The sequence below is a fragment of the Cimex lectularius genome, unplaced genomic scaffold, assembly GCF_000648675.2.
Source record: "Cimex lectularius strain Harlan isolate CLEC.00 unplaced genomic scaffold, Clec_2.1 scaffold197, whole genome shotgun sequence".
In the NCBI taxonomy this organism is placed as follows: domain Eukaryota; kingdom Metazoa; phylum Arthropoda; class Insecta; order Hemiptera; family Cimicidae; genus Cimex; species Cimex lectularius.
This window is the reverse complement of record NW_019392961.1, coordinates 595,388-618,703: the sequence shown is the minus strand read 5'-3', so window position 1 is coordinate 618,703 and position 23,316 is coordinate 595,388. Positions and strand designations below refer to the sequence as shown.

Sequence of the window (23,316 nt, the reverse complement as noted above, 5' to 3'; positions counted from 1 at the left end):
ATACTGATAAATGGAAAAAACATTCAACAACAAATGAAAACAAATTTATAACACTTAAAAAGCACAAAAACATCATAGGGTCGTGCTCATCGTTAACGAGTATCAAGCCGTGAAAATAGGAAAATGGACGTATCGATCACATGGTCATCATTTTGAGATAAGTAAATCCAGAAATGATGAGAAATCGATCCTCTCGTATATCTGGTAAATATTAAGATAAGTACTATCAGCCTTAATGCTCGTTTTGCAGTATTATATACTTAAATTATATACGATACTTTATCGTACAGAAGATCCGCTACTTTTGTGATAAAAAATACGAGAAAAAATATACATACTTAGTTAAGTGTACATTGATAAAAAGATTAGTATTTAGTTGCAATAACTAAAACAAAACAACGATCTGGTCCGGAAGTTCTCATTGGTTTCCTATTTGAATGAAATTACTATCGCTTTGAAAACAGACTGTGATATAGAGCACATTTCGCATGATAAAATGGTCGGATTACTGATGACAATCTTTCACAATCAATGATATTTCGTTAGAAGTATTGTGACTGTATCAGCTTGACTGGACATCAAATGCCTGATGGACTTGAATTATTTCAAATGAAAAGCAAGGTCAGATTGTCTGGTATTTATAGCCCTTTAGATAAAGAAGTGGAATTACTGATATTAATTGAAGCAATAACTATTTGCAGTAAAAGAACAAAAAACATTATTTTTACTTATCTCACAAGGTCAACGAAAAAACTATGAAATATATACCTTTCTAAGCCACAAGACGTATCAGTTTGAAGATAAATTCGTTTATAAAACCAAAAATGATAGAATAGGTCACAAAAATATTTACTAGGAAAAACATTTCGGATTCATTTTTAACACCCTTCAAATACGAATATTTTTCTATAAAAATAAACTGGACAAGGACGATAACAACACTCCAAACGGTTTTATTTTATATCTATAGGTTTAATTTTTTACGGGTGCCAAATTTACGCAATTACATGCACGTTGTATGGATATCTAAATCTCTGTTAAATTTCCTGTACATCAGTGAAGTCGTTTCAATTTATTGCGATTTTCGAGAAAATTGGGAGGCATTTGGAAGGGAAACAATTAGAAAATTTAAAAAAATGATATCAAGGGATTTTATGGGGTGTAAAAAACGAATATCAACATTCTTTCTCGCTAAATAAATATTTTTTAACCTACTTATCAAACAAATTAAACAACGATCAATCTATAGAAAAACAAATTCGTATCTATTGAAATACAATTAATTTGTGACTTTGCGATGTAGCAAATTCTTAAAATATTTTTTACAAATATTGATCCGTTTCAAAAATGTCTATTTATTTATGTAAAAATCTTTGAAGAACGAAAAAAATTAAACCACCTCTTGAAAGCTAGAAACTAGGATAAAATTAACCTGATGGCCTAATTATGTTTACAAAGTTTTATATGCTCGTCAAACTTTGACAATAATAACTTGATTTATATTTCTAAAAAAGTTAGGGTTTTACAACTTTAATAAATGAAATGAACGAAAAATCATCCTCTGCTTTCCAAGTTACCGTTTCAGATTAATTTAAGCGACAATTCGAACACCTTACGGTTGACATGCGATTTTTTTCATTTGGTTAACGCCCTGTCCTACCTATGCAAGACGATAATATTTTCTACAGTCCGTTACACGTGGATCTCATAAAAATTGATTAACCAATCTTCCTATAATTCTTTTGTCAAAGGTTTTCTCATAATTCATAATATGTATTAATTTCATTTTCTTAATATTTCAATAACAAATTTTTTCTCATCTATTCTACAACTTTATGATAACTCTTATCTAATGTTGATTAAAGCTCTTGTCAGATGCGCGCCTCAATTCATTTGTTTCATCATAATTTCCCCTTCAAAGTTGGTTGTATCTCTTCTCCGGGTAGAGTTGTTTTACATTAGCATATACTAAAACTAAAAGTTAAAATGATTTTATAAATTATTACAAAATTTTTAGAAAAAAATTCATAAGCTTTTTGTGAGGTCATTTGCGAAGCGAACCTGAATTATTATAAAATTTCTAGTGTATGAATTTTGTGCACATGTAACAACGCCTTGACATTATGCTATTACAGGTGGATCGATAGTAACAAAAAACGAGTTTTTGCAATAATACTGGTAGCAAGTGTAATTTTAAAAAGTGATTACAAGGATTATGTCCATGTTTATGCTTTTAAACCTTACAATTTCTAGCAAGCTAAGCATAACAGTACGTGATAGGGTAGTGAACATAAGTTCCAGTTACGTTATGAGTAAGTTTTGTTACAGCTTTTACACTCGTAAATATTTTTCCATGTGAATTTTGTGAAGAAACCACCTTGCATTTTTTTAAATAGATCGTTATGAGTTCTTTCAGACTAAATCGATGAAGATTATTAAGAAAACAAAGAGATAATTGATTCTATCAATACTGATGTTAAGACTTAGTAGCTATTACTATAAATTCAGCAAAATGTCCATATAAAATTAGTTTTTTGTGAACAATTTCATGTAAAATATTAATGATTCTCAACGTGCTTTGTAAAATTAAATTTCAATTCATAACAGTCAGTGAGTGAATGAGACATACTAATTTAAAAACTCTTGCGGAAAAAATTACAGGTCAAATAATATTTATCTACAACATAGAAACTAAAGTTTAGCAAATAATAAAATGTTGATTACTTCTAATGAAATTTTTCTAAACTAAATCCCTCTTGATATTAATAATAGATAACGCGACTTATTCTGATTTGTTAAAATGACGTTCAATAACCTCATTGAATTGCAAATAATGACTGAGTGAATAAGACGATTTGGATTCATTACTAACACCAACCACATAAATATTGAGGTCAAGAGTAAATAATTAATATGCTGCTATCGATTAATCAACGAAGGAAATAAAAGGACGAGGCGACGTTCAGACAAAAGGTCATTTATCAACACATAAAGCTTTTATTGATTAATGAAGGGGTTTTGATTAACAAGCTTCAGGTCTTACGAGATTGGCAAGTGAACAGTTCGATCGGCTTATCTCGATCATTTCTGTAACAAAAGCACAAAGGTTTTTTTTTTTTTTAGTAAAGGTTCGTGAAACTCTGTTTTCCTAAAGAATCGCCATTAATGAAAATGAATGGTAAATACCTCTATTAAAAAAGGTGACAAATTTGTAATAAAAATATTTGCAAATTTAAGAACAATATTTTTCACTAAAATGTTCTATTACAAGACATTTGTAATGTCTTCATTACAGTAATTATACTACAAATAGGAAGTTAAGAAAGAGAATTTTAATAGATTTGCAATTACTTCCAAGGCAGCATTACGCCATTCTATTCGCGTCTGCTTGGCTTGAGTAAAAAAAACTTTGATTACAAATACGTTCTAGCCGATGAACTTTAAAGGTTTTTTGCAAAAGTATTTCAACTACATGAGCCCTCAGGGTGCCGGTGATTTTGTAAAAAAAAACCATTTGTTGTACCATTGTACCATTGTAAGTATGTCGGGTTTGTATGCAGGGTAGCTGGATTCGAACCCGGGACCTTCACTTTACAGTGATGAGCACCATGTCCACGTCTAAACCGTTGCGGCCACCGAGGCTTTAACCACTTTAAACTTTATTACTAAGTTCTGCATATCAGTCAGATCATAGTAAGCTCAAAATGAAACCTCCAAATGTGTCCCCGGGCACTGTGGAGTGATGATGATGATGATGATAATACAAGGAAGCTGGTTTGTGCTCACCAGTGCACGACAGCCTTCTGGCTTATTGTACCTTCCTAGTTTTTTTTTTAATCCTAGGTTATGACTTAATTTTGCCGTTGTTTCGCATTCGAAGATGATATAGGTGTCTGAATCTTCCTCCTCATTGTATAATCTGCAAATAGTATCATCGTTGAATATACCCTTGTTACGAAAATGTTTTCTCAGATGTCAGTCACCAGTTAATAGTCGTATTACTCCTCCGAATTGGATCCCATTTTTTTAAACCGTTGTCCTGCTCTGTAAATTGAAAAAAATTCTAGTGTTGTAGTCTAACTCCAGGTCATACACATCCACCGCTCGTAGATATGAAATAAGCTCTCCCGTTAGTCTCTTGTATGTATTGAAATTTTTCTTTGGATCGAGAGTTGTCCAAACCGTTCTCTATGTATTCTTAGTCCCTTGCATTCTGCTGCAATAAGTGACGCACTGTGACCGGCTCATCGCACTGCGGGCATCGTTTTTGTTGACCGCCCACCCGAAGATGACACTATATGAACTTGTGTGTGCTATCCTCAGTCTTATTAATTATTTACTTAATTTTCTATCTTTTGGTTTTTTATTATTTTAACTTTTCGGTCATTTCAGACCACCGACTATGCCATTGTTGATACTGATATTTTTAATTTTTCGCTTAACGTCCTCTGGTCGGGTGGTTTCGCTGAGATTTTTTTGGCGCCTTGTCTGCATTTTCCGCATAGCTACTTCCACTCTCAAAAATGATTTTGCTAATGAGCGATTGTTTGATTAACTTGATTGGATTACTATTTTGTACGTTTTAGTAAATTTTATAGTTACAGAACTTCGGCTTTGATTAATTTTGGTGCAGAATATACGATAAAAATCACTATGTAAACAAATACTTTATCGGCTCAGTTTTGATTAAAATTAAAATTGTAAATTCACCTAAAAGGCAAAAACTGAAGAAATCAATTGGTAAGTACATAATTCGTTGTGAGTTTTTTAAATTAAGGACTATGAACTTTGCAAGATTAACGAAGTGGTCGTGATAAGTTAGCTTTAAAGCGTATAAAGCATTGCATAACAATAGCTGACCTTTATAAATAGTTTTTTGCCATGTTTTTAGTTTATGAACTAGTGTATTAAACGTTTATAAACTAGTTTATTAAATGATGAAGAGAAGCTGGCCAGTCAAACTTTCACAGCGGCGGTTTCTAAATTAATTGATCACTTTTGTTCAGCGTGATACTGTTCAAAAAGACACAATTAATATGTGTGTAAACTATTCGTTTCAAAATTATTTTTATGAAATGACTAAAGGCACTATTGTAATATGTAACATAAGAATCATTTCAATTTCGGCAGCACCGGTGAAAACGAATCGTAAAAATATTTTCCGTATTTCTGAAGGGCACGATGTGTTTCAGGTGAGATTCTATCGATGCAGGAAATGTGAATACGGACGGATAGGGTATCCGGGGGTGCTGATATTTCGGCAAAAGGGGTTGGGATAAGAAAGTTGTTTGTCTAATACTCAGCCTCCGGAAAGCTTTCAGCTCCAATATCGTAAACCAGCGTCCGTGTTAACATTGAAACGAGTTCTTTTATTCTTTGATATAAAAGTAACAGATTCTTCTACTTCATTATGTACTCTTTGAGCCATGTAATGAGATATTTCTAGGTGGTATTTCAGCAGGATGTTGCCTGCGATCATAAAAATATTTTATTGATCGCCTACGCAATAGAATCATTGTAGTTCTATAGCACTAAAAAAGTTTTCTTTTTTGTACAATAAGAAAAGAAATTTTTTCTAAAAATTTGAACTAATTAAAGAAAAACGCACAAAAAAAAAGCCGAACAGTCAGTTTTTGTCAAATTAACACTTTTAAAATGTTATCATCAGATGTAATGCATTTTCAAGAGCCTAAGAAGTATTGTACTTTTATAAAAAGATTCATGAATAACAGAAATTTCATTTTATTTATTTTGTTTTACGAGGGTATTTCAACTACGAAGTATGTCGGGACCTTTACCTTACAGTGATGAGCATGTCAACGCCAACAGAAAACATAAGAATAATATATTAACTTTGTGTCGTGTAAGAAAAACTAGTCCTCATTTTAACGATAAAAAAATAACTGTGAAAATCAATCATCTTTCTTTTTTCTGTCTTTCGTGGGAAGTTTAGCATTCACGTTGTGCCCCGCTGGCACCTATCTTGCAGGAAGTTGGTTAAAGCTCGCGAGATAAAGCCCTGTTAGTCTCCAGGCTCTCGACTCCTATTGATCCCGGGCTTAGCACGAAAGGTGATGAGCTGAAAATCTTCAACTTTTAATGGCATAACCCGGATATTTTGGATGAGTTCGTTTTTTGATTTATCTACTTGATAATTTCCATTGATTGGCAGTGGAATTTACAGCTTGCTAACGAAGAGAGAAAGTGAATTTCTTCCCTCCGAGTGGATGTTGTAAACCTGAGAAAAATCACTTTTGCTGAAAGATAGCACATCCCATTATATTGTGAGTTATTTTCTTAACCAAACATTATTCATGGTTATTACAAATTTAAACAATGGCACTATTCTTAATTATCACTATTCTTTTACTTGTTAAACATAAATATTAAGAAAGCAAAAAACAACCCTCACCACGACTGGTAAACTATTTGCTACATTTAAAGAGGGCTAAACTCCGAGGAATAATAGGACCATTTACCGGTCATTGGCATCTGAGAAAACATCTACACAACATGGGCATATTAAATCATGATCCATCCATTTCGATTATGCAATGAGGAGGAAGAAACAACCACCCATATCATCTTTGATTGTGAAGCAACCGCTTAGTGGAGACATAACCTACGATATGAAGAAAACCCAGGGAAAGGTATTTTGGCAACGACAGTCAATGACCTAGCACTCTTAAAAGAAGGATCCCCTAACGACAGACTGAACTAAGGAAATAGGAAAGTACATTTAGCCAGATCGTTTCAGTGTTTGGGGAACATAAACCCCCACATCCTAGGACCCTTTCAACATGATCATCAAGGAGGAAACTTATTTTAAACTATATCGTTTAATTTTAAACAGGTTTTGCTTCTAAAAAAGATTCCTTCCTGTAATATTTTACACGAACACGACTATATCCTATTGTTTTTAATAATAAAGCCATCCTCCTTTCCTACTCATTGTTTTGATCAAAAATTTCTATTTATTTTTTAAAAAATCACAAGGCTTTATGGTCGCTTCTGTATTCAAAAGAGTCGTACAAGTGAAACATCTTATATTGAAATCTTTTTATCTTCCTTAGATTTGTTAGGGTTGAAAATGAAAGAGGACTAACGGGGTTTGAGGTCGGAAGGAGGATAAGAAAACGCTACCGTTCAAAGGTTCAAAATTAGTTTCAACCCTTCCCCCGTGTTATTAATATTAAAATCTCACTTGGTTTACGCCGCGAAAAGACGAATCCTATTAATTGAGAAAAGAGGGGAGTAGAACAAATAATTTACAATTTTTTGCAAAAGGCCGTTATCTCCCTTTGAGTCAAAGGTTTTCCTTTTAAACTTGCTTGCTTTATGAAAGATATTGTTATACAACGAGCGAATTTGGTTTACAGTTACCTCATTTGAGAATATAACTTTTGGTGGAATTACCTCCATGGACCAAATTGCCTAATTGTATTAACTGAATTGCTATTATATTTTCTAATTGAAGAACCACAACGTCAAGACCGCAGAAGAGAATTGAACTTGATAAGAATAATTATGTTCATTAAGCTTTCATAATTATTTTGCCAATAAATACGTAGTCATTAAAAATTTTGGTTGCTTAGTAGAGATAATACGAGGATAATATACCAGGGTAGTTTTACTTTTTCATTTAAGCTGGTGGGTGGGAAATAAATTGTCTTTTCCACGTTAGGCGTTTATTTCGTCTGACGCGTTTCGGTCTGATATAGACCATCTTCAGTGACATTTGTTTTAATAAAGGAGATTGACTGTTTACAACATAGTTTTAAGTTTAAAAGTGGAAAGTGGATGTGGCGAGTAGTCTTCCATATATCAACTTCTGACGAAATATAGCCTAGTGTGGAAAAGAATCTATTTCCCACCCATCAGCTTAAAAAAGAAAAAGTAAAACTTTATAACCCATCAACTTATTATGGAGTTCCACAACATTAAGATGGACACTATCAAAAATATTTTCATTTAAGAAAATGGCAAACCAGATTGGAAATAGTCTTTTTGGTAAATAGAACAAACACCTCCCGGGCAAGAGGTTAAACTGCGTCCATGTACTCCTCCCGTACCTGGTGGCCATCCTTAACTCTCTATCCCCTAATTAAACCCATATTCTCCCTTTCACTCCATAACAACCCTTCCCCCACACTAACCTTTTCCTTCTCCTATCCCAGGCGTCCCAGGGTTTTTTTTAGGGAGGGGGAGGTGTGCCGGTTCACCTTTAGTGGTAGCCCCACTAATCGGCTAGGGTCGGAAGGATAGCTGTCTTCCGACCTGAATTACGAAGCTCCGAAAATTCTAAAATCAAACGCCGTAGATCCGGAAGGCGAAATGCCGGTGACGTCGGGGGCACAGGCCACTCTCGGCGTTATTCCCTCGGGCCCCGTTGGTGTTGGTGGAGAGAGCAGCGCCACCCAACGTAAGGATACTGCTGGGTGCAGAAAAAGAAAAACAGAAATAGTGAGGACACTGCAGGGAGCCGGAGTTCAAAAAAAGAAAAAGAATGAGAAAAGGAAAGAGCGAAAGCGACAGCCAATGCAAATTCACAAAGAACAGTATTTTCACGAGATACTGGATTATGGAAAAGAAGGAAGGGGATTTCAAAGAAGATTCCCAATCCAGATCTGCCGTGTTTTAAACAAACAAATGGGAAATGTAAAGAATATAAAGAAATTATCATCGGGAATATTGAGTATAGAGGTTACTGACTCTCTGCAGGCCAAAATGGTCATGGAAACAAACACCTCGGCACAATCCCCGTTAAAACGCCTCACAGAAAACTGAACCCCTCTCAGGGCGTTATCTCAGCGCGAGATTTACTGACATTCTCTGAAGAGGAAATCAAGGAAGAATTATCAAGCCAGGGAGTGACAGAAGTAAAACGGATCAAAAGCAAAACGGACAGGGGACTGGTAAATACAGCGTCACTTGTGCTGACTTTTAATAGACCAGAGATGCCGACAGAAGTACGGGCAATCTATCAAAGATTCCCTGTCCGCCCCTTCGTACCAGCACCAATGAGATGTTTCAAATGTTTAATGTTTGGCCACACAGCACTCCGATGTAGAAGCCAAAATACAATGTGCTCGTGTGGCGTGCCGGTCCACGAAGGACAGCCATGCGTAGATCCGCCGAGGTGTATAAATTGTGATGATTTTATACGCATCATGCCAGTTCGAGTGCGTGCCCAGTATTGAAAGAAGAAAGAGAAATTCAAAAGTTAGAAGCAGGAAAAATTCTGCCGGATCGCCGGCGTCAAAGAAGATTCTTACGGTGGAGATGGCCGTTCAAACAGAGCCTAGTCCACCAGTATACATGTTCCGGGGCTTCAATAGCGCCCCTCCCCTTCCTAATGACGGGGTAAAACCAGTGGAGGGTGCTGCGGCAGAAGAAGCTGGGACCGAGTCGGCCACATCGGTCGACTCAGAAGAAGTGCAGGAGGATAAAAAGAAAAAAAAGAAAGGGTTGTCTAAGGGAAAACCCCGCAAGCCACCTCAACAAATGGAGACATGACTCATGCTATAGATAGACCAGTTACTCTTAATAGTATTAATGAACGAAAACATTTTGCAATTGAACATTAGAGGATTAAAAAATAATTTAGAAGGACTACAACGATTCATTAGATATAAACAACCTATGATAATAGCGCTACAGGAGACTCATCTTCTACCGGAGAAGAAACTTCACCTACGGGGATTTTCCTGCGTAAGCAGAGAAGTCAAACCCGAACCCGGTGGAAGAGCACACGATGGAGTAGCGCTATACATAAGGGAACAATTCACATATGACAAATTGACGTTAAATACTGAAATACATGCGATCGCAATAAAACAAAACTTCAATGGAAATAGTCTTATGCAACATCTACCTCCCGGATAGAAGGTGGCACTATATAGAAATAAGAAGTCAACTACCCCGTCCCTACCTGATATTAGGAGATTTCAACTCCCACAATAAAATGTGGGGGTCCTAATCGACAGACTCCAGGGGCGGGCATATAGAAGATATTATAAATGATTACGGTATGGTGCTACTTAACAATGGAAACCCCACATATACAAGTATCTACACCGGGAGGTTCAGCGCGATCGACCTGAGCTTCGCCTCTCCGTCCATTGCCGCTTGTCCCTCGTGGAACACGCTAAACGACGAACATCATAGCGATCACGTGCCAGTTATCATTGAAACTTCCATTCGTAAGACGCTGTATCCCCCACAGTCATATATAATCTTCGTAAGGCCGACTGGAAAACTTTCACTAGCGCCCTGAATATTCCAAATATAAGTGGGGATGTGGAACGAGACGTCCACACCCTCACAGAAAATGTGAAACAAGCCGCCGAGCACTCGGTACCCAAAACGGGAGGAACCACTATACGTAGAAGAGGGGTGCCGTGGTGGACCGAAGAATGCAAGGCGGCGAACAAGGAAAAGAAAAGGACGCTAACAACGTTGAAAAGAAGTCTAACGTCGGCCAACTTAGAGGATTTTAAAGTAAAAAGAGCAAAAGAACGAAGGTTACTGACCCAACAGAAAAAGAAATATATGGAAGAATATGTATCAGGGCTAAATAATGATACGCCACCGATACAGATTTGGGAAAAAGTAAAACTGATTGCGGGGAAGAAGAAAAACCCAACAATACCAGCACTACAAGTGACTGGTAGAATCACAACGGAACCAAAGGAGGTGGCCGATGCGCTCGCCCAACACTACGAAGATGTCTCGAGCGATTGGTCATACACCGAAAAGTTCCGTGCAGTAAAGCGCAGAATGGAAAAGTTTGCACTGGACTTTACCAGCGAAAACGAAGAAGATTACAACCGACCATTAACGATGGCTGAACTAGAAGAAACCTTAGACGGTCTAAAAGATAAAGCTCCTGGTATTGACGGCGTGCCTAACGCGATGCTTCACCACTTCCCAGAGGTGGCTAGGTGTCGCCTCTTAGAGTTATATAATAACATTTGGAACGCCGGAAAGTACCCGGAGCAATAGAAAGAAGCCATCATAGTACCGATCGCCAAGGAAGGCAAAGACCCCAGCCAACCCTCAAGCTACAGGCCGATATCGCTGACCACCTGCAGGGGTAAAGTCCTCGAGTCTATTATAAATAAAAGGCTAGTATGGATTTTGGAGACCCGGGGACTCTACTCCCGTCATCAGGCGGGATTCTGGAGGGGACATGCTTCCGTTGATCAAGTGGTTCTGCTTGAGGACGAGGTCCAGAACTCATTCCTGAACAGGGAACATGGTGTGGCCGTGTTCTTTGACCTCGGGAGGGCCTACGATACGACATGGAAGTATGGTATCCTCCGGAAGTGTCACGAGTTTGGTCTGAGAGGCGGACTTCCGGATTTAATAAGGAGTTTCCTCAGCAACCGGAAGTTTAGGGTTAGGCTGAGAAGTACGCTATCCGAAAGGAGAGAGCAAGAAAATGGGATCCCGCAAAGATCGGTAGTGTCGGTTACCCTCTTTGCGATTGCGGTTAACGGTATCGTCGACGATATTGAGCCTCCGATGTTGATCTCGCTCTATGTCGACAATGCCGCTATCTACGCTCACGGTATAGATTTGGAAGAAGTCGGAACAAGAGTACAGACCGCAATCGACAAAATGGTTGCCAATGCCGAGAAGATAGGTTTTTCCTTTTCCGCGGGAAAGACGAAGGCAGTACTCTTCTGTAGACTGAGGAGAGAGCATGACCCCCCTCTCGGCTGCAGTTGGGGAACGAAGCCATTGTAAGCGGACCGTTCAAAGTTCCTCGGCATGACTTTCGACGAGAAACTAAGATGGCAACCACACATCACGAATATCGAAGTCCAATGCAAACGGGTCATCAACCTCCTGAGATTCCTGTCGAATTTCAGATGAGGAGAGAAAGGGAGGTATTGATGACCCTTTTTAAAACGCTGCTGTGCCAGAAATTATTCTACGGTTGTATGGCCTACGGTTCTGCAAGAAGAACGCACCTGAAAAAATTAGACACTATTTATATGCAAGGCTTAAGATTAGTAACAGGAACGTTCAGGACAAGCCCGCTCGATAGCATCTGCGTTGAAGCAGGGGTTCTCCCCCCTGCTCTAAAAAGAGATGAAATAATACTGAAATATTATGCGAGCAAATGGGCAAAGCCGAACCATTTCTTATATAAGACCCTTTTCGAACCTAACTCCAGAGAAAGATACGCCCTCCTGAGAACCCGTACGAGGCCGCTGGCCATAAGAGCCGAAGATATATTAGCGGCGTGAGGAGTAGAGCTGAACCAGGTGGAGGCAGAAAAGCTTCCCAAAACGTCCCTCTGGTTACTCCCCTCATTCATCGTACGGTGGGATATGGCCAAATTAAAGGAAAACGAGACTCCCGAGTATATATATAAAGCAATATTTAAAGCCCTAAAAGATGAATATAGACAAGCGAGACCTGTGTTTACAGACGGGTCCAAAACGGCAGAGGGGGGAATTTAAACAATTATCGCTCCCTCCTGCCGCAAGCGTGTACACGGCGGAATTAAACGCCATATCCCTCGCACTGAGCATGATAAAAAATAAAAACGACAACTCTTTTTTTGTTTTGTACCGATTCGCTCAGGGCGGCCCAGAAGCTCAGGAGAAGAGCCTCCGTGGACCCCTTAATAAACAAGATAAAAGAACAGTTAAAAGGGATCGATGCAGTTGGGAAGAAGGTCGTGTTGGCATGGGTTCCCGGCCACATAGGGATAGCCGGGAACGAAGAAGCAGACAGGGCGGCCAAAGGAGCCGCAGGAAGGCCCCACGACGCTTCCTATACGCCCAGCGGACCTAAAACTACTAATCTCAAACTCAGTAAAAAAGAATGGGAAAACCGCTGGGCTCGACGTAATAGAATTAACCCTGCCAAACTGTGGCAGGTTAAGAAAGAAGTCGGTCCCTGGTCCATGGAGAACGGTTTGAAAAGGGAAAAGGCCATACTGACAGGACTACGCATAGGACATACAAGAATAATGCACGGGCACCTTCTGGCCGGAAAGCGACCGTGTAGGTGCCCGTTATGTAAGGATAGAATAACGGTCGAGCACCTCTTCAAGTGCAGGCGGCTTGATGTATATAGACAATATTTTGGCATATCGGGCCTGTGCGTAGTCTTGAGGCACGGTAGCGGGCACAGATCGCTGTTCCGGTACCTCAGGACTACAGAGATTTTTAAATGTATATAGTTTTATGTGTTTGTGTTGTGTCCGTGTTTGACTTTATGTTAATATATTATATTATATATAAAGAATGTAATTTATTAGCATGAAAGGAAGGGGTGATTTAACCCCGCCCCGAGGAATATAGAGTACTCTGGGGTGAGTGTGTGACGTCTGGAGAGTAAAAGTAAGTTATTAGCGAGAGTGGAGAGGGTTCAACCCCGCCCCGAGGAATATCGAGTACTCTGGGGGAGGAAAAGTGACCAGACCTCTATGTTTCTATCGAGTGTTGTGTTTGTGTTAATTTATTGTAATGAATGTAATTTATTGGCGTGAAAGGAAGGGGTTGCTTATAACCCCGCCCCGAGGAATATCGAGCACTCTGGGGGAGTGAATGTGACCAGATATTTATGTTTGTGGTGATGTATATATATGTATTGTATGTTTTGTTTTTATTATGTATGTGACAACCTGAGGTACAAACGAGAGACTAGCATTCTAGAATATTAACGTAGTATATATCTGAAATCAGAGAGCCAGTAGCCAGATCGAGACGCTCAAATGGCTGCAGTTTAAAACAAAATATGCGCGAAAGAAAAGAAAAAGAAAGAAAACACGCAGAGGGCCGGCGATGACCTCAGCTGTTTCTCGGCCCATAAATTTCCCACATATATAGAACAAACAGTTCTTTAAATACTTACTTATATCCTGTACATAATGTACACGAGTACATTACGCTCTTTATGTTGTTATATACCTTGACCCAACTATTACACTACGGGCACCACTACACTCTGAAGGACACTGTTACAACAAGCCATCCAACCCATTCAATTTGTTATCGTATTAAGGGCGAGGTTTCGGGCCTGTAGTCGTTTGAGGCGACTTGGATAGTTGTTGGGTTGGTGGTTAAGAAGGCTTGAGCAGTTAAGGTTGAGGTTAGGATAAGTTGAAAGACTGGAGTGATACTCCAGGAACTGTATAGCTCATGAGCTTACAGTAGGACGATGAGCCCTTAATGGCTCGAAATCCGGATAACTGCGAAAAACAGTTTGAGAGTAGAACCATTTTCATCCAATTGTGATGCTGTTGTTTGGTGGTCCTCGACAAGGGCTAAGAAAGAACAAACTTGAGAAGAGAAAACAAACTTTTAAAATAGGTGATAACCTAGGATACACTTGGATGTTTTTTCACGAAAATTAAATACCCCAGACAATGGTTAATATTTTAGAGTTGGCTCCTGGTCATGCATCGTTAGATGTTCACCAAACAACCTTTTAGTAAGAAGAGGATTATGATGAGTGAAAGATTGGAGTGAAACCTGAAGAAGCGGAACGAATTTTTTAAAAAGGCTAAGGTCATTGTGATAGGGTAGTTAGTAGGAGCTTGGACAGTTTTTCTGAAGGCTTTTCATTGGAATTCTAGGATCAGTTAGTTGGCTTGGTGAAACAGCACAGCTCCACTCCGTATTCCCGAATATGTTAATGGTAGAGTACAAGTTTTTTTTTTCAGCCAATTTTGATTTCTGTTCGAGAAGTCTTAGAAGTTGTACTCGTTGCAGTTTAGTTCTTGTCTTGAACTAACTACGAAATTTGGGGGATGACCCGTCAATATGCCATCTAGGTATAGTCCTACCTATCTGAGATGACTAGATATCGGTAGTTCCTTAGTTTCATGATGTGGTGGAAGACCTTTTTTAATGTAAATTTATTCTGTGTACAGACACTTCCAACAGCCTGGGCTACATCCATAAACGCACCCAGGCAATATTCTTTATAACTACTGTAATTTCTAACTACTGCGGAGGAAATGGTGTCAACAACACTGAAATCATACTAGAGTGCGGAGTTATAATGTATGAGTTGTGGTGAGTTTGGATGTACTTTAGGTTCGAATCCAGTGATAAATTATCCCAATCTTCCAATCTTATATTTAGTTTGTAGACGGACCAAATAAGTGACCCAGTACCGGAAACACCTCAAATATTAATTTAACGGAGGACAACGTTTTATGAAATTCTGGATGTATTGCAAACTTGAACCGGTGATGTCAGCAGTCCTCCTAAATCCTCTCTAGCACTAGCCTGTACAACAGGATACTAATACTGGATAAGACTAAGAATGTTTCTTTGTTGGACGCCCCCTTGGATAGGTATTTTTTCTGAGAACTTTGCTGCACCTTACTTTAAAGCAACGATCTGTTATATACGATTTTATTTTAAAAGCAGATAATAAGGAGTAGGTAGGAACTGATTTGAAGGGAACCGCTCGGTACAGAAAAGTTAAAAACCTTGTCATGACTATATACGCACCCGCACAGTACTCTATGTTCTCTAAAGCAGAAGAAATAGTGTCAACAACCCTGAAGCATTGCTTAATCGTGGTATGGTGAGGAGGGAAACCAAATTGAAAAGAAGAAATGATTTTATATAAATCTAAAGAAAGTATTAAGCGTTTTAAAAAGAAATTTTCTATGATTTTAGACATTGCAGGGAGAAGGCTGATAGGTAGGTGGGGATTTACACAGTTTTGGCATGAGTATGATTATAGAATAATTACATCGTAGAGGAGGTATTACAAAATCTTAATTATATTTTTATCTAGTTTGTAATATTAAAAGATTTGTAATAAATGGATACTCGAAGATATTTACATTTCACTTCAAAATTAATCTTACCAAATATTATTATGTTTTGAGGTTACAATGATGAAAATTAACATCAAAATGGTCGATACCTAAACTCCAAATGTATTTTATGTTGAGTAAATGTTTGTAGAAGTTGATTCAGTTTTGTGAACGGTAATTGTAAAAAGTTCGTCTTTATTCCATAAATGTAATTAATCATGCCTTTGAAGCCTTATTCACTCGTCTATTATTGATCATTCGTACAAAAACAAATAAAATGTTATTCAAGAGGTAAAAGGTCAAAGGCTCAGCCGGCTCCATTCATCAAGAGCCCCGGTAATGAAACAGAGACTAGTTTCAACAAATTACCACAGAGTAGACCGCGGCCAACTGTCCGAAAACAAAAGCCCCTCAAATTTGTTAGAAACTTTTTTCCAACCTAGTCCGGTTGCAGAAAGTTTTCGATAGGCTTTATTCTTTTCCGGAAACAATACTGGTATTCTGCAATTACGTACGTTTGTAGTATTTATTTATATACTTTATATTTTTCTCTAAAGATTAAACATCTACTTTAATTAGCAACACAAGGATTCTAATCTTAATAATTTAGTATTAATCCATTTATGTTTTAGTGGTCTAATTGACCAAATTACTTATTTCAATTAATTATTCTTTTTTTGTAAGGTCTTGGTGGAGATGAAAAAGTTAGCGTCACGAGCGGGCTTTCGGCTATAGCCCAAAAAGTCGTGGGTTCGAATCCCGCTCGTGACGCTAATTTTTTCAACGAAGACCTTACCAAAAAAAAATTAATTAATTACAATTTAAATGCAAATTGTAATCAGCAGTTATCCCTCTTAACATCCTTCATAGATTATTCGGAGATCGTCGATTCGATAAAGATCGAAACGTTGGCACGATAAAGAAAATGTTTTTCTAAAACCTACGTCACACCAGACCGCATCTCACGATCTCCGAATAAACATTGTCTAACGGTCACTAAACACCACACACAATCGTTCATAGAACTTCAAGAAAAAACTAAAATTAATTATAGTGGCATTGTTTAAATTTTTTAAGTTTTTTGAAGAAAAAAACATGCCTTGAACGTTCCTATAGAAATCTACAAGGATACCGTAACCCTCTGAAATGATTAAGTAATGCGACCCTTCTATTGTTATTTACGTTGGGTGTAAATTCGCATTTTCTATCTTGCGCTACCTTTTGTATAATAAAGTAATTGACATTCCACGATTAAAGCCTCGCTAGCCCACAGATGGCACTGGCTGTGATTTATGCTTCCAATTCAGCATAGATTCGTTTAACTCGGGACGAACATTCCGTCCTATGCTGAATTTAGATTGAAATTTAATTTCCTCGTGGATCTGTAAATAAGACGCTTTACGTCATGAATATTGATGACTTGTCCTCAAAGTTAATCCGTTGGTCGTGTTTATTTAATCGTTGAAGGTTTTTAGTATTCGTCAAGCTGTAGTATCATATAGCAAAATAAACAGACTTCGAATTTATTTCGACGATTATATAAAACTTATTATAATTTTTAGGATCGTTACAAATCATCAAAAAGCTAAAAAAAAATCTAAAATACGTTCATCTGTTCAAACCCGTATCAATGATAAATGCAATTCGTTAAAATTGTACTAATATTAATATTTAATCCCACAACTTTTAAATATTTCTACATGAGGTGTGAAGTGACCGTAGGTTTTATGAATAATCAACCAGGATTTTAGAAAATCAAAAGTTGCCAACGCCTAGTCCGTTTGTAAATTAAAACACCGCACAAGGCTTCGAGAATCACGCTTCAATACTATTATTTTTTCAACTCTGATCACTTGACTCGAGTTTTGTCATAAACAGGATTGGAGAATCAGCCGAGGGAATAACAAGTGAGGCTTGATTTACGTGACCGGAGAGCCAACGGAAAAGAAAGTAAGCCCGGAGGAAATGGGATTGAAAAGGTTTTCTTTCACACCTTTTAAGTCTTTCGGAAACTAAGGAGACGAAGAAAAAAAAGTTTCTATCATCGCTGTTTTTCTTCTTATCAGATATAAGATGCAGATTATATCTCTATAATATTAAATATTAACATATATTTAAAACAATTTCGGCTGAAGTGTGTATGAGAGAGAAGGATCTATACGATTTTAGTGGCATACACACAGAAAAGATAGGGAGCGTTTTAACTTTCAGAACCATGTCATATTATACATCCTTAGAAAGAGGAATATTTTTCTACAAAATAAGACTAATTTGGAATTTGTAAATTATTGCTATCAATTTTCAGAAAATTTTATACTACCTTCAAGTAGGTAATAAGTAACAATGAGCAAGGTAATATATAAAAAATTAAAAACAAGAGCGGAGAAAATACCCATTGGAATTACTCCAATGTTACTAAAACATTGTCTGTTTAATTGATACTTGTGTCATTATAACTTTCACTATCATCACCGCTCCACTTCCTAGGAGATCTCGCGGCCATTGTCTCTTCAGTCGGCAGGGAGCGTTTGGGGGATTCGCGGGATGCGAGGTTTCTGATGTGCTGATTTACGGTAGCTGGAAGGTTTTATGAAATTTACGGTAACGGGATTTCATCTTAAACGAAAGGTATATGTAAGTCTGTATGTGTTAGGTTCGATTACATAAAATGGAGCATCTAGTATTTTTCGTAGTATTAAGGACTAGGCAGTTTGAATACGATGAAGTCCGTAAGTCCATGCCGGCTTAACTGTGGTCTTTTAAAACAGCCTTTAAAATTTGAGATGTAAGTTAGAACGTTTGTCAAGAAGTCTTACAAGAGCTCAATATCGTGTCATAACCGACGTTTAAGTCTTGTGTGAGGATTCCACGTCAGGCGTTTGTCGATGTACAGTCCGAGGTACCGCACCTTGTGCTCAGTTGGGAGGGAAATATTATTTAAAGAAAACATGGGGGGGGGGAGATCTTTTTACGGAGAGTGAAGATAATGTGGGTGGATTTGTTGGTGTTAAATTTTATCCTTTTCTTTTTACACCAAGACTCTAGTAGTATGAGGTGTTGTTGGAGGTTTCGAGTAGAAATTACAACGTCGGCGTTGCTAGAGAGAATTGCTGTATCATCTGCAAATGTGAATGTGGTGGCTTCGGGATGAGATGGGCATGTCAGCTGCGAACAGTTGGTATAGTGTGGGAGCCAGAACGCTACCCTGAGGAACACCAGCATGGATAGGGAAATATGCTTGTTGTTTGTTGTTTGACTTGTTCTTTTAATAGTAATTTGACTAATTTGACAACCTGAAATACCTACGAGAGTTAAACACGTTAAGAAAATAGGCAACAAAATATGAGAGAGTTGAGGCAAAGATGCGCAAAATAAGATTTAAAAAAAAGAAGGATTTTCCTTTAAAGCATAGAGGAGATATTTATAAGTATTGATGCAAAAAGTGATTCCAAAAAAGCCTATTTCAAACATACAATTTAATGTTAATATCGCAAAGAGAAAATGGAAAAATAAAAAACAGAATTTTCTGTTTAAAGCATAGAGGACCGCGATGACTCGGAATTCAACTACATCAAGTGACGTCTGCAAACCCAAATATAAAACATACCTACTAATAGTACCACTTCAATGCTGCATTACTACCTTAACAATTTGATGGTTAAATCTCGATGGGTTAATTAACCCGTATTAAAATTGTGACCTATAATAGAAACTTGAGACTCTCTGAATTTTCAAATAGGGATAAAACCAGGAAACGAACCTGCGACTGAATTAATTTCCGACCGATTTGCAATTTAAATCCCGAAGGTTTCGCCGAAAAAGTTATCCGTCCCAAACAGATACTTCGGTTCCTGGACAGTTTGTTCTTGCAAATTTTAGCATAGCAGCTCGCTTGGGAAAACCGGTGAAAGGTCTGCTTTAAGTCAGTAAAATCAAAATCCCATTTCCAATGGTCAGTTTCATGCATGTTATTCAAACATCTTTACCTTTTTATTTAAGGTCGCCTTTAATGCCATGCCCGATAAATTAACTTTCTAAAAAAGAAAAATTGTGAAAAAATGCGTACTCGCGTTCACAATCATATCATTCATTCGCCACTGCTATTATACTCTTTATAATTAATATCTATCTGAATTTATTCAGTTTTTTAGTGTGACTCTAAAAGGTAAAAATATTATTTACTAAAGAAATAGAAAGTAATCAAAAACATGATAATAATTCACGTACGGATTTAAAATCCTGCTCCTTGATAATTTCTTCATTCCATCTTACAGAATTATTTTCGAACAATTCAAGCAACATTATTCAAAAAGTGTTTTCATGTCAATTATCCCCTCCCCCCCCCATAAAAAGATGGTCACAATTCGTGAATGTGGTGATTGGGTTTGGGTGAAAATTTACTACGTAACCATCAAGCCAACCAAAAAACTACTTTTTTAATAAGGAAGAAAGAAAAATGTATTTATGAACAACAAGTATGGTTATAGGATAGTAAGGACGTATAATTATGGGAAAGTTACTAACATGTACATTTTCAATAACTTTAATTGAACAATGTATTGCACGATAAATCAAGGCGAGCAGCTTATTGCTGATTAGAGCAAAGTTAGTCACGTAATGGAAATTTATTTATTTCTTCGGCGACATAAAGGGCGAGACCATGTTTATTCTTAACTTCTTAAGACTGCGTGGTCTATAAATTGTGCGAAGTTTAATTTAATAATAACATGGATAATTACGTTTATTCTCGCTAAATTATATTTATTTGAATATATAATTTTTCTTTCAGTTTAAAATTTCATTAATCATTTCATTTTCATTCTGTTAATCAAGAGCCGTGAAAGTATTGCTTATTTATTAACCATAATGACACATATTCTGCGATAATACTCTTACGGTAGTATTCACTTTCACGGGCCCACATGATATACCCGTATAAATTCGACCTTCATTTTTTGGAAAAAGCTAGTTCTACGCAGAGAAGTTCTAATTATACATACTTATGCGAGTAGAACATGTTTTACAAGTGTCCTGTTCATCCCGCCTCAAACCATTTCTATAACTTCAACCTTGTTCTTTATTACTTATTATTATTATAATATTAAATCAATCTTAGTATAAATTAATAGAGTTGTTAAATTTGGTTGTGCTTGATCGTCGTTTAAAAAATTTCAGTATTTATCATAGGATGTATATGGAAGTGTCCTACGTGTCCTTTTACTAAGAAAAACACATTTCTTAAACACATAGAAATAACAAAGACAAAAAAGGGATAGACATGTACAGTGTAAGAAAAGTGCAAAAATACATGTATATAAATTTTAACGGTAAAATAAACATTGTTTTCTTTATGTAAAATGCATCAACCGCTCAACTAAGAAATCGAAAGTTAGAAATTAATGTATCATTCATTTTCATACAAGCAAAAAAATGTTTAGTAAAGTTATTAAAAAATTGACAATTGTATTTACGATTTATTATAAACTTTTCTTTATATTATTATCCTATAGATATAAATATAATTCTTAGAAGGAAGCTGTCATTTTTAATTAATTACTAATTAGATTATGACGATATCTACCGGATAGGATTGAGAGATTTACTTGTTAAAAGATTAGATCTAAAAAGTGACATTTATAGAGATATAAATAGAAACAGTGGTAAGAGGAAGATATAGTTTAAAATCTAAGAAGTCAGAGGGAATGCGTGTGTGAGTGATAGTGAGAGAGCACGAGAGAAAAAGGAGACGAGGTAGGATATTGAGAAAGGTCAGAGGGAGGGAGGGAGAGAGGGAGAGATGGAGAGAGAGAGAGACAGAGAGACAGAGAGAGAGAGAGAGAGAGAGAGAGAGAGAGAGAGAGAGAGTGAGAGAGAGAAAAAAGAAACTTAAAAAATGAAATGAACTTACAGAAGGCGAGGTAAGAATTCTTAACTAAGGGGAAAGAATTCTTTGCAAAAAAAAAAGGAGAGAGTGAGAGAGAAAAAGAGAATGAGACCAGGAAAGCAAGTGAGGAAGAATGAAATGGAGTTAGAGAGAGAGAGAGAGAGAGAGAGAGAGAGAGAGAGAGAGAAAGAGAAAAGTTAAGAGAAATGAAACGAGAGAGGTGAGTGGGAGGGAGAGAGCAAGAGAAAGAAACACATAAAGAGAACTTAAAAAGGGAAATTCATTGTTTGAATATGATATACACGCGTTATTACGAAGAGAAGTGGGCTTAAAAAACGAGAGAGTGGTAAAGAAAAAGAGAGAGAGAGGAGAGAAAGAGAGTGAGAGAGGGAGAAAGATATAACTTAAGAGAATAGGAACTTATCAAGGGAATGGAAATAGGAGAGGGGAGTGAGAGGAATATAGCGAGAGAAAGAGATTTTAACTTAAGCAGAGAAGTTCAATGTTTGAAAACGATATGTTCGTTTCATTATTATTTATTAAGAAGAGAAATGTACTTAGAAAAGCGAGAGAAAGGGAATGAAAAAGAAAAAGATAAAAGAAGGAAGAGAGAAAGAGAGAGAGAAAACAGTGCGACGAGAGAAAAGAGAACGAGAGAGAGAGAGAGAGAGAGAGAGAGAGAGAGAGTGTGCTTAGGAACTTAAGAAAGGAAATGGTGTTCAAAGAGAGTAATTAAACGTACAAAGAGAACTGACAACTAAACCACTGTGGGGAATATAAGGTTTTTAGCATACGGAATGTCTGAAAAATAAATCATAACCATACTATTATAACTTTCAACTTTTCAATAGTTAAACCTACATGTAGGTCACTCTTTACAATGGTGGAAAGTTATCATAACACAAAAAGGAAAACAAAATGGATATTTCTTCAAGCGAGATGGCAAATAACAAACTACGAGGCTCTTTTTACGCCTTGGGCGTTCGTGCAGTAGAATGCAAGCATAGGTGAAATCGGCCTTATCGATAGATACCACGGGGAGGACGGCGATACGTTTGAAACACCTCTTATTCTCTTTCGTATCGCCCCCCTCCCGGCCCTCTTTCTGTCACTGTTGACAAAATATCAGTATCGCTCAGTCGAGTATGGCCAGGCCGACCATCCGTATCGTCGTAAGGTAGGTGTAAAAATGAAACCGTATTTTCGAATTATGCCAGAACGACCAGGTTCTGTTAATTGATCTAGCTTCCTTTTCTGTGGTCGACGAGCAGTGCAAGTCGTTTAATTTTAACTAATGCGCTAAGCCGTGCGGCCTGACTGCACAGTCTAAATAGTTCCTGGAGGAACCCGTTTGAAATAAAATAAATAGATCGAAGTAAGCAAAAATCATAGTAAAACCATTGATTTAAACCAGTAAAACATAGTTAAAAATCATAATCGTTGAAAACAAAAAAAGACAGTAAGTTTTAATAAATTATAATTACAGTATATGTGGCTTTCCATATTTTTGTTATGATTCTTAACACTTTTCCTTGGGAATCTTGAGCTGACCTAAAACAACTTTTAACCTCAAAAAATTATCGCGAAACGAATCTCACATACCAGCCTATCCTCATTACAATAACCCATCATT

The 23,316-nt window shown here is 37.1% G+C and overlaps 1 protein-coding gene across 2 annotated transcripts in view; it reads left to right on the top strand.

Moving 5' to 3' along the window:
- LOC106665808 (bcl-2-related ovarian killer protein-like) overlaps window positions 1-23,316 on the top strand; it is a 78,424-nt gene that overhangs the window by 42,727 nt on the left and 12,381 nt on the right. The window contains exon 1 of one of the 2 annotated variants that reach the window (XM_014392540.2): window positions 22,803-22,860. The exons of the other annotated variant lie outside the window; for it this stretch is intronic. Coding sequence (XP_014248026.1) covers window positions 22,829-22,860 — 32 coding nt within the window. The 5' untranslated portion in view covers window positions 22,803-22,828. Of the gene's footprint in view, window positions 1-22,802; window positions 22,861-23,316 lie in introns of those variants that run through there. 2 annotated transcript variants of the gene reach the window in all.